The sequence below is a fragment of the Pogonomyrmex barbatus genome, unplaced genomic scaffold, assembly GCF_055798465.1.
Source record: "Pogonomyrmex barbatus isolate J1 unplaced genomic scaffold, ASM5579846v1 scaffold13, whole genome shotgun sequence".
Taxonomy (NCBI): Eukaryota; Metazoa; Arthropoda; class Insecta; order Hymenoptera; family Formicidae; genus Pogonomyrmex; species Pogonomyrmex barbatus.
In genome coordinates, this window is record NW_028297109.1 from 6,939,816 (window position 1) to 6,952,034 (window position 12,219).

Here is a 12,219-nt window from a genome sequence, read left to right on the forward strand (position 1 = left end):
TAAGATGGTACAGATTAGACGGACTTTCAGTCCGTATTTAAAAGAACTTAAATCCTGACTTTCTTTCAACTACGAACTGAACTGTTCGATTAAAACTTTTTGCACGAGGTATAATGCAGTAATGTAGACAATTCTCAATAAAAGCGTCCCAGTTCTTTCTTGAATTAAATGCTACTTTCTTTGATATGTAATACATAGAGCTTTGAATTAGTTTTCATAGTGTGCTATTCTTCTTTCACAATGCAAAAGAAAAGCTAGTTCCTTTTGAAAACTTTTGATCAAAATAGCATGCAATTTCTGGAACAAGATACAACTTTTGACTGGATATAACTTTACTTTCGACTTCATTATGTTATTTTTACTATAAATATTCAAAAGATTTTAATTTATTTATTGCATGTACGCTTGAATTTAATTGTAAAAGACTCGGAGAAGATATTATACTATCGATATGTAATTTTTTCGAAAAAATCGTGTAAAATATTCTATGAAAAATAAAATACATGTTCTCTATTGTACCTGTCGTGTATTGTCGCTTGTTCCATTTCTGGAAAATAAGGATTTGTTTTTAAATTGACGTGCGCGCGCTATTTTGCGAAGCAGTTGTCCCGTAGCTAAATTAGAGCTATTGTGGGAATTTGAATGAAGCATCGATTGCAGATTGCGCCAAATTTCTAAAGTTTTAACGTCAACTAATTAATCCAACGGAAAATCGTGATGCAACGATTCTGTCGCCTCGACGAATACTTTACCAGTACTTTACTTCTCCGAAAAGAATCTCTCTAGGTTCATTAAATATCAATGGTCTATTAATTACTCTGTCTCTTAAATTATGCATTTGCAAAAAAAAAAAAAAAAAAAAGAAATTAGTATCAGACTACTTTGAAAGCGGGCTCTCTCTCTCCACCTCAGATAGCAGGTAATTGTCATCGCACGATGGAGGCAAACATCAGAGTAATTAATAGCGATCAGGCGAAGCCTTTGATCGGCGAACGATTGGATAATAGCACTGTGTTATTGCATTAACACACTACTAACTTATTAGCGGATTCGTGTTTCTCGTAATTCGCCATATAGCGCGCCGTAACGGGCGAATTGACACTAATTACATTATCAATCCGCTGTCTCTCCCCGCCTGCCCCCAAGCTACTCGTTCGCAATTTAACATCGCCGCGGGCGTGATCTAACTACTTCATACAAGCGTCTAATTAAAACATCATCCCTTCACGCAGTTAATATTCCGCGCCTTCAAAAACGAAACTGGCGCGGTTCAAGATAATGCCGACGTGATGTAAGCCCTTGTGTATCTCTCGCGGCAAAATAGAACTTGGCTTTTCAACGTAATTCAGCTGAGATTTAGTATTTAGGAAACGTCTAGCGTTTGCGTCCTTACCCGTTGGATACACCAAGATCGTAGGCCTCTTGGAGTGCGGAATTGTTGGCATGGTAGGTCGACCAGCTCTCACTTCGACCGACATTCTCCTTTGTTCTGCAACTGAAATGGAAATTCACCTTTGAACTCACTCTTTCTACTTCGATATAACATTCTGATCTCTACTCGACGTGTCTCCCGGATCGGATATATAGGATGAAAGGTAAATCGGGGAAACCGGGAAAGACCGGGAAATGGAGGACAAAACGATAAATTTAATTGAACATTTTATTGTGCGGGGATGCATTTTTGTTGTTGCACTTGTGTTTCAAGCGTAGGCAATGGAGTTACAGCGGAATACAATCGGGAAGGTCTTGTCGCGGGACAATTCATCAATATACGTCGCTGTCATCTCCGACGACTCGTTATATCGGAGAACCGAATGACGAACGATTTTTATGTTTCTCGCGTTGGAATGCGAATGATTCGCACGGGTGAATTTGAAATCGATAGCCGATACCCGTTTCCGGTTTCAACATGCGATTTGCACGCGCCGGGAATCAGTTCGCGCCTCATCAGAAACGTGGAATTGCTGCTGTTATCCGCAGCACACAGGGAATCTTCACAAGAATCGAATTTCTTCGCGTTCCATTGTCGGATTTACTCGGTTACCCTCGGGATTCAAATTATTCGGCAGAAGATAACATCGTGACATCGAATATTTTGTATCGGTACGCGTTTGTATTTGAAGCGACATTTATTAACGGATATGTTTCACACTGTATTGCTATTTATGAAAAAAAAGAGTATTCTTTTGCAAATACAAATAGAGTATTCTTTTGCATACAAATTATTTTATTTAATAAAAATTTTAATTTGATTTACAATAGTGTATACGTTACATCGTAGGAAAGAAAATCATATCAGAGCATGCATATCATGTTTGGTCGCGTTGATATTTTAGCTTCGTTATCACTTTCCTCATTAATATTTAATATATCTGTCTCAAGGGACGAAGAAAATGAGAGAAAGGTTTTCCCATATGCCGTGTATAATTCATGGTCGCTCGAGTTATATCTGTATCCTTTTCTCAGTGATGCTGAAGATCGTCTTAACGACATCATGTAAAAGAGCCGCTTAAAATACGGGAGACTTTTCTTTGAGATTCCTTTTCTAACTTCTTGTCTTTACCGAATGTTGATTTTGGCGAATTACATAAATTGACAAATAAATATCTGTGAAAATGTGCGAATCCTTTTTAAAGAGAAATTTATCTCCAAACAATCAGCGTCGGTTTTCACGATATTTTTTGCGTGAACACACTTCTAACTTTTTCAGGATTCTCTCTCTCTCTCTCTCTCTCTCTCTCTCTCTCTCTCTCTGTGTGTGTGTGTGTGTGTGTGTGTGTGTGTGTGTGTGTGTGTGTGTGTGTGTGGGGTGGTGTGGACACACTCCGAATTCTTTTTGAGCTCGCTTTCTTTCGTTCCTTTTTTTATCGCTATTGCACGCACGCTCATTGTAATGTCTCATGGCAAAACGCTGCGGGGATATTGTTCGTGGTCGAAATACAAATGCATTAATAGCGAATGGGGTAGATTCTCTATTGAGAATTTGCGATATCGCCGGACGTCAGGGGCAGATAATGTGGGATAATGCGCGCGCGTAAAGGCTTGCCCAGCTGGCGTGGTCAGGGCGTAGCATGAAACGCCGTTCAGTTAATCGCTTGTGACAATACGAAGATTCCTCGCGAATTCGAATCAATTGCATTGTCGCGGCATCGTCAAGCTTTAATCAATTTAGCTTTACATCATTAATTTCCGTGACGTTTGCGTATTATAATTTTCGTGCGTTTACTCCAAATTACATTAGTATTAGAGCAAAATATTAGAGCAGCGAAAAAAAACATTACAAAATGTTACAATCGGCATCAAGGCGACGTATCTTTAAAAATACATTTATCTATTTTTTTTTTTTTTTTTTTACGCGAAAGAACTGCTTGACAGCCGATTGCCGGAATCGAATTGTCGTCGAATATCTTTTCACCATTGCCAAGTTGCGATTCACGACAGATAGAATTCTCATTAGTTTCCTGATATCTTCTGCAGAATTCGACCAACTTTTCAATCGATTTTGCCTGATTTTTATCAGACCACCTTTATTTTTGTCGCAGCGGTTGAATATTGCCACTATAAATCTTGGGAATATACTTTGTTAGACGTGACAAAAAACCTCACTCCGAATACAATACTTGCAGAGAGGAAAGGAGTCTTTATTGTATCTTGAAGAAGTAGCCTTGAAGGCTGTAAAGATTTTTTTCACGCTTAGGGGAGAAACTTGATCTTGTTTGCTTAACCGCTACGCGGTATTACGAGACCAGCCGAATTACAGGAGAAAGAAAAAGAGTTGTCCACGAACAAAGAAATAATATTAGCGAACTTAATTAAGAGAAATAATAAGGAATGACATTATTTATGAAATCACAGAATTTATCTGAAGGATTTAGAACAAAACGGAATGCATTTCTGAAAGATGACAGTAGGAAGCAACAAATAAATATATCCTTTCAATCTCTAAGAAATGTTTATCGGCGATATGTAGAATCTTTGCATGTTTGGCTTTACGACGAATCCAGGATGTGAAGTTTCAAACTGTCCTAAAGAAGGCTAAAGCCCATTTATCCGCCTGCTAGCTCCGTGATGTGTGAAAACTTCCTTTAATAAAACAATGGAATTTTGAGATATTGGCACTATTTCAGACGTCGATAGCAGTTTCCGCGCTGAACTAGATTGTCCTATCAATTTTTAGTCGTCCGGAGAGAGGGAGAGAGAAATGGTCTTTTTCTCTTCCGATATATGTTCGCGAGAGCCTCTCTCTGGTAACTAAAAAATGATAGTTACGACGTGCCTGCTATCTAAATAGGTCGCTAAGTCCGGTGTGAAAAATCTCGTTTCGCGGAATATATTCATGTGAGAGAAATAGTCGACTTCCGAATTCTTCGGCGCTATCGATCGAATAGAAAAAAAACAAGATCTCGAGAGGAGATCTCGGTAAGATCACGCCGGCTGATCTGCATGAGATGTTGTAAATTTAAAAAAAACGAAACGCGTGGAGACGCGTGAAGATCTCACAGATGTGTCGAGACGGGAAAATTTCCTCTGACGTCATTTTGGTTCCTATCGGCAGAAACGTGAGAAGGTCGTGTCCCGCCCCTTATCACGAGTTTTCATCTTCCGCAATGGAGTCCGCGTACGACCACGTATACGTTTCGCGCCGTATAAAGGCGAGTGCAGTGCTAACAGCTCTATCTGCATTTCCCACATTTTGGCACGCTATCGGAATACGAGCGGTATGTATATGGCCGCAGGAAGTTGATACTCCATATTGCCTCAACATCGTGGAATGCCAAGGTATTTACGTCGCCTTGTGTATACGGGTCCGTCTCGTATAGCGGTCTCGAGACAGGCGAGATGTTTGGTCCGGGTTTGCATGCGATGTCGCACCGGCAGATCCACGCTGAGAGCGGGGTACACTTGCCTTTATGCACGTGTATGTGACGAACGTGGGCTCAACAAGCATCTCTGTATTCCCCGGTTTACGCACACACACGAAAGACATACGTCGCGCTGCGCGCGATGCAAGTGAGATTAGAATCGCCATTATAACTCTGTCTGTCCGCATGTCTGGTTGCGTTTGAGGAATTTCATCCCCTGAGAACTGTAAATTTGAACTACTATTTCAAACATTTTGAGCAGTAAGCCAATTTTTTTAACAAATTTTTCGCTTTTGTTCAATCGTTATGTAGAGTAGATATTGATCGTACATATTGACCTGAAATTATATTGGCTTAACATTTAATTGTAAATTGTGTTTGATATCTGAATTATTCGCTGAAAAGTTCGCGGTCGATTTCGTAACGCCAAATAAAAAGTTAGAAATCGAAGGGAAAGTACCTTGTTTTTAAGGACTAATATGTGACTTTTATTATGTCGGTCAGACTTTTATTTAGTTCTAGAGGAGGTCACTTAAATCCCCTGCGTTATTTATCATGCATTCCATTAATTAGGGCAACCTTGATTATATCACAGATAAACTGCATGATTTATCCAGCCTACTCTCTCACCTTTCACGCTTCCATTCCATGCTCTTGTTATCTTCCTTTGGATCACGAACACGAAACCTCATCTCTGACCTTTAACTACATCATCATTGAAATCAGAACTTAGAAATCACTAATTCGCCACTTCTAAATTAGAAGTTGAGAGGTCGCGGTCAAGGCTTAGCTAAACATTTTCCAGGTCGTACACGAAATCCGTCTACTAAATGTAAATCGGGAATGTAAAATTGTTCAATTGTTTACTGACTTTAGTAACAGTATCTTAATTGGTTCGCTTCTAATATCATGCAGTTTCACGATGAAACTACGGCTTCGTTAGTAAGTTAGAAATACTCTCTTGTCGAAGTGGTTATCAATCGTAATTGCTTCTCCTGAGAGTCTCATTAATTTCTAGTAGCACCACTATCAATTTCCTATCGAAACAATTGTGGCCTTATACAATCAGATATTGTTTGCACATGCACGTCATGCCCTTTGAGCTTCAGTCAGGTGAGTGTAATTTCGTTCCGAAATTGATACGACAAACGACGCGGGGAAACGTGATCGTGACGTGAAGTTGGAGATTTAAATATATTTTTGACCATGTATTTCCGTGAATAAATTCTTTTATAGTTCCCACGAGAATGAATTAATGGAACGTTGCTGCAAAAATAATTTTCCTCCAAAAAGATTATAGAAAATATGTATATGGAAAATAATTGAAAGGAATTATGTATAAAATACTGTTTTAAAATGTTCTAGTAAATAGATGTTTTATTAAAGTTGATTTATTCAGAAAAAAGGAACATAAATTACATTTTTTTATATCACACAGTATCTTATATTTTCAATTTTAATAAAGTTTGTTGATGCAGCATAGTAAAGAGCTAACAGAATTTCCTTATGTTGTTAAAAGCATCAGGCTTTGCACATGGGGTTGAATTGTTAGTTTTTAATTTTGAAACCAAAAGATACGTCGATAAGCAATTTATTTTTAGTTCCTCGGAGGTTTAGCGTAGAAAAGTACTAAAGTTTTTCTACGAAAATTGAACGAGAGTTTCGTTGACGCAAAGGATACAGCTTATTTCTCAGAAATAGCAAGAATAATCTTTTTCTTTGATATAAATATCTAAATCCGTCCCCATCTCCTTTGTCTTTTAAAGCAAGCAAATACGTTTAAATTTTTAATTTGCCTCTTTGTTAAGTCTCTCTTGATTACGACAGACAGCATAGTTGTCCCATGAAAATTCGCGACGCGCTTCATTTAGTGTTAATTTCGTAATGTTTCTGTTGCGCCGCAATTTCTCGAGAAAAAAATGTAAAGAAATTGCATACTCACCGAGAGCGAAATAATTATATTGCAACTTTTATTGGAAAAAGTATGTGAAAGCGCGGGCTGCAGGTTATTTCTATCTTGAAACAAAAAAAAATTAATGCGTAATATCCATCTATCTTTATTTCTCTGCGATCGACAAATCTCGTTTCAAGTCGCATCGAAGCATCGAAGCTCACATATTTTATTCCTTTAGTCCAGGAAAAATATAAGTATCGTGATTTCTGTTTTTCAATTGAAAAACTGTCCAACCAATGGTTATATATTTATCTTTTGGAGTTTTGCTTATGTATATGAAAAAGAAAGCACAACATTTATAGATGTCATAACAATGAAATAAAATATATGATATTCTAGCGAATAATGTGAATAATTGAGGAAATAATTATAAATAATTTATGAAAAACGTATTTTAAAGCCGGAAGAAAACATATCTGCGAGTTCCTTCTTATTTTTATGCGAATAAACGGCGCTTATAGTTTTTTAAATTTATCGTGAAATTATTTGATTTCCGTCCAGTTTTCTGGTATACTTGGTTACGAACGCTCGAGATAGGATTTATCGATGCGATGAAGTTACTAATAATTCCACCGTAAGATTGGAAAACTATAAAGCTTGTCACAATTTTTCACGTTAATGTTTTTCAATTCGTCGTTGTATTATACCGTGGCTTCATTATTGCTGAGTGACGTACGTATATCAGCTACATGTATATATGAGTGATAATGTGACATTTGCCTAGAAAGGCTGCGTCATATCGAAAATGACATTCAAAGAGTATGCACAAACTAAATTTATCACGATGTGGCATATCGTTTGATGCATGCCCTTCCAAAGCATATTCAATTTGCCGGTGATAGACAGGTTAATTATGAACACGATCTAATCCAGGCCAGTGGCGAGAGCACGACTTTCGCGTATAAAAAAATTGATTGTTAATAAAACGATATACGTTAACGACGTTAACGACGCGTTGAAAGGTCTAATTTTAATATTTTTACATAATTTGCAGTTATTTTTTAAGGAGCAGACAGATACGTGTTGTGGCATGTAGTCAGTAACAGATGTAATTTCAATTGGAATAACAGAGTTGCGAGGCATTAAGCATTCCGTGAAATTGGCGGCGTTATTGTCAAACTTTCCAACAAGGAACGTTATACTGAGTTCAACTGATCACATGAATAAGTATCCGGAGCATCGAGCTAACTTAGAGGATACAGTTGCTCACGTCTGTACAAGCAATTGGCCTATAAATTAGTATAAATTGTAGTAAAGTTTTGTTAGTTTAATTTTGTTAATTCTAATTTTATTCTGAAGTTTTTAAGTATTTGAATATACTTGTGTACTAATTGCATGTACATATGTTATACAAACGTTGTAGCTTTGCGGCATATACAGAATGTTTCCAATTAAGCACATTTTATTTAAATTCTGAATTCCTTGGTCATATTTTTTATAAAAATTACTGAAAAAAATTATCATTTATTTTAAGAATCCAGTTTTTGATATTATGTATTTTTATCAAGTTTTACATTAAAATTATTATTAAAATAATCTCCAATCCCTTAAAATTTAAGAATGTAACTTTATTATCTACTTGTCTAATTGAACATTTATGAGTGTACTGTCTTTTTGCAAAAAGATTAATCTAATTACCTTAAGTAATTTCTGTATTATATATTATGGCCATGTTGCTGTCTATAATATATTAGACTTAAGAGTATATTTGACGACCAACCGTAAGTCCTGCTTCCATTAGACGTTCGTAAAATGTTCTCCCAACCATTAGATCCCTAATGACTATTAAAGCCATTAAGCTTTTCCCGATGTGTCACGCCTCACTTAAAAAGAAAAAGCGTGATAAATTGTACAAACGTTCATATTCGAGATTATAAGCTCTAAATGTCATTATCCCCTAAGTCTGAAAATTCACAATTAAAAAAAGATTCGCAATCAAAAGGCATAAAAATAAAAGTGACATAATTGGACGACGAAGAATACGCGATTTATGATTTCGTTATGAAGACAAATTGTGAGAGAGGGTGCACGTGGTGAAAAATTGTGATGACTTCTTTTCCGTTAGTCGGATAGCGTAATCTTTATTTTCGCCGGATCTTTTCCATCTTTTTTTCCGGCTGCTTTTCCATCTTTTGACGAGAAGTTACGCAGAAAGGAAGAGAAATTTTGCCGCGTGCATCGCACATTCTTGAATTTATATTCTGGACGTGCTCCTTAGTCTCCGTGTTTGCATGAGTACCCTCACATTGTTCCCTCGCTGAATTTATTCAAGATTGAATCGCTACATTACATCCTGTGCTACTCCACGTTATGAGTAAACTTCCTGTCTGGCGATATCCGGGATAATATAAGAATTTTTATTGCACAACTTAGGACTTTTTATCTTTGCTGCGTATAATAAGATGAAGAAATGCAGTGTCGTACATGCCCTGCTGGCTCTATCCTTGGAAAATATTATTATTCTTTCTAGAGGTGGTTGATCGCAGGATGTTTTTAATATCCAATTTAGCCAATTTTATTTATTGCATAAAAGAACTTTGTAACATCGTGCGCGAATTTTATGCCAATCAAGAAAATAAGTTTTTTATGCAAGTGCATGTAAAATTTATCATATTTAATATTTAAAACATAATGAATGATTATATGGATGCGCTTTCCAGAAACAATCGTGGTCACGTTTTCGTATTGGAAAGTTGCGATATTTATAAATATTTGACATGCGCATTGAATTGTCGAATCTAACTGATTGGCATGACTCCAATTCTCAGATGAGATATTGATTACTATGAATATGCCGGTATTCTTCTGCTATTTCCATCTTTAGATTAAACCCTTAATACAATTTAAATCATCACACGGGCGAGTTTACCTTGCGGTTTTTTGAAAAAGTATTTTAATAGAACAATTCCAGACGCGTTCTTACGTTAATATTTGCAGGCGAGGTTTTCTCGGCATTCCTCGTTGCGGACATTTCCGTTGCGGAAAAGCTTTCTTCTGCGAGAATAACTCGTGCCAAATTTCGCGAAACAACTAGTTTCAAACGAGTTAACGAGTGTTAACGAGTCGTAATTATTACATCAACGCGTACGACGTTACCAAATGTAAAAAATAGATTGTGACTTTTTTTTTTTTTAGCAAAATTGCAAATACTTTTTGTGCATAAAATTAACTTATTTTATCCTGACTTATTTTATCCGCAAGCTGTATTAAATGAGACAGAAAGAGAATTTTGTTAAATGCTGTCAGGCGCAAAAACGTCAATGTAGCGAACAGTGAAATTTGCTGGCGACAAACTTGAAAGTGTTGGCTTGCACGTGCTCGAACTGTTGTAAAACTGTTCTGAAAATTTATAGCTTTCACCAGGAACGTGTATATATCTGTTATGTGATCACTGCTGTTGTTCAACCCATAGGAGACATTTTTGTGATAAAGCACGTGAAATGTTAACATATTCTAGTTTTTCAGTCGAAACTCTACATTACCTGAATTTCTGCAAAAGTATATTTAAATAAAATTTGTAAAAAATACACAAACATATAAATTTATTATAATTTTTCTATCTTCTGCAAGAATGTAGAGATTTAGATAAAATTTATAATTTATTTATAAAATACACAAAGATATAATTTTATTATAATATTTCTATTATCTTTGTTGACATTTTCTATGAAATATTCAAGTTGATTTGGATATAATGTATATAATATAATTTGGATATATAACACAAATATTACAAAGATTAGTAAACATTACATAATTAGTATAGTTCAATTTTATAATTTATATCTCATGATGCAGTTAGAAGTTTTTAGTCACCATATATTTTGCTTGAAATCCGGCGAAAAAGGATACCTGTTACAAAGTCCATGTGTGCGGCATACAGTACATGTCGTTCTTTCGTAGAAAAACCTGTAGACAGACGTGCGTAGTAATTTTTCCTAAGCTTATAAAGCGACATTACCTTCCGCACGTATCTTTTTCGTCTTGCTTCCGGGATAACTTGCAATATTTTTCACACTCTCTCGTTGAGCTCTGGATATAAACCAACGGAGAAAATATTGTCAGCCAAGTATGCGCGTGTCGGAAGTATTAAATTCCGCATAACTCATGTGATACCTACTTATACCATTTATTATACTATACGTGTCAGGGAAATTGTTATTTAATAAATGCGAGCAATCATGTCGATCGTGGGGTACATGGTATATGTATTTTAGACTTTTACTTCGAGAAACGTAGAATTCGCGTTATGGCCAAAGAATTTACAAAATTTTGTATAAAATGTTGCGTCGACGACACAGTTTACTGACGATTAAGGGGATAGAGTTCGATTTTTTTTTTTTTTTTTCCGAAATTTAATATCCTTCACGAGAGGAATGAATATGAAAAGAGAAAAAAATATGTAAATGCGCATTGTCGGTGTATTATATTTACTGGAAGACAGATTAGCCTCCTCTTCTTCAAGAAACAGATTACTGGAAAATAATACACATAATGTGCGCAAGTCGCGAAAGGATTCAATCGAGCGAATATCATCAAACTTTCGCTCGCAGAGTCCGTCCACTTTTTAAATCCGCGTTCTCATCCTTCTCCCCGTCTGTTTCAGGACTTTCCTCGTAGATTTTCTGAAACTTGTTTTCACTGTAAACGACATTATATCTCCGGCGGCGAAATCTTTCCTGTTTCCATGGGAGGGTTCAATTTAGACTCGGACAAATCTCATTCTAAATTTTGTACCGTTAAATGTAGTGAAACTTTAAATCTATCACGCTTAATTCTCTGTATAATCATTATTAAAACATAACTCTCCTCTAGCTTTATCGTAGAAATTACTCTCGGGAATACGTCGTTGTTCATTTGAATAAAAACACAGCGACGTTAAAAGAAATACAAAAGTGTTTTGTGTTTCTGAAGTTTCTCTGAAGGTCTCTCTAAAGTTTCGATCAACTGCCTTATATTATTCCTTCTTTCACTGTACACTGAGAAAAAAATGCTGTTGAATCAACAGCATTTTTTTCTCACTATATGTAAGATATTACAATACATTCTGAATAGAACCGCCATTACTATCAGACTACAAACTATCGTGACTCTTTTGACTCTGTTTCTACAAAAAATTCCACGTATGAATATAGAACTGTCTTTTCCTAATTCTCTTTTGATTAACACACGAAGATACACATTTGCGAGTCCACTTAAATACCAGCATTACCTTCTCGTTAACCCAGATCACTAATATGGATTTAGCCGATGGCGCACCAGAGCTGTGGTAACGAGAAAATGTGATCCTGTCAAATTCAATTTAATCGGCTAACTAAATACAATTAAGTGATGGTTTATTAATTATCGCGCTCTTGTTCAGCAATTCTATATTCTTATCAATATTAAAATTCTCTCGCGCAT

General features: G+C 36.1%; 1 protein-coding gene across 2 annotated transcripts in view; it reads right to left on the reverse strand.

Moving 5' to 3' along the window:
• The window catches only part of LOC105424326 (uncharacterized), a 36,993-nt gene that overhangs the window by 12,216 nt on the left and 12,558 nt on the right, over positions 1–12,219 (reverse strand). For both annotated transcript variants that reach the window (XM_011634496.3, XM_011634497.3), the window contains exon 2: positions 1,394–1,495. In XM_011634496.3, the coding sequence (XP_011632798.1) occupies positions 1,394–1,478 (85 nt within the window). In that variant the 5' untranslated portion in view covers positions 1,479–1,495. The remainder of the gene's footprint in view (positions 1–1,393; positions 1,496–12,219) is intronic.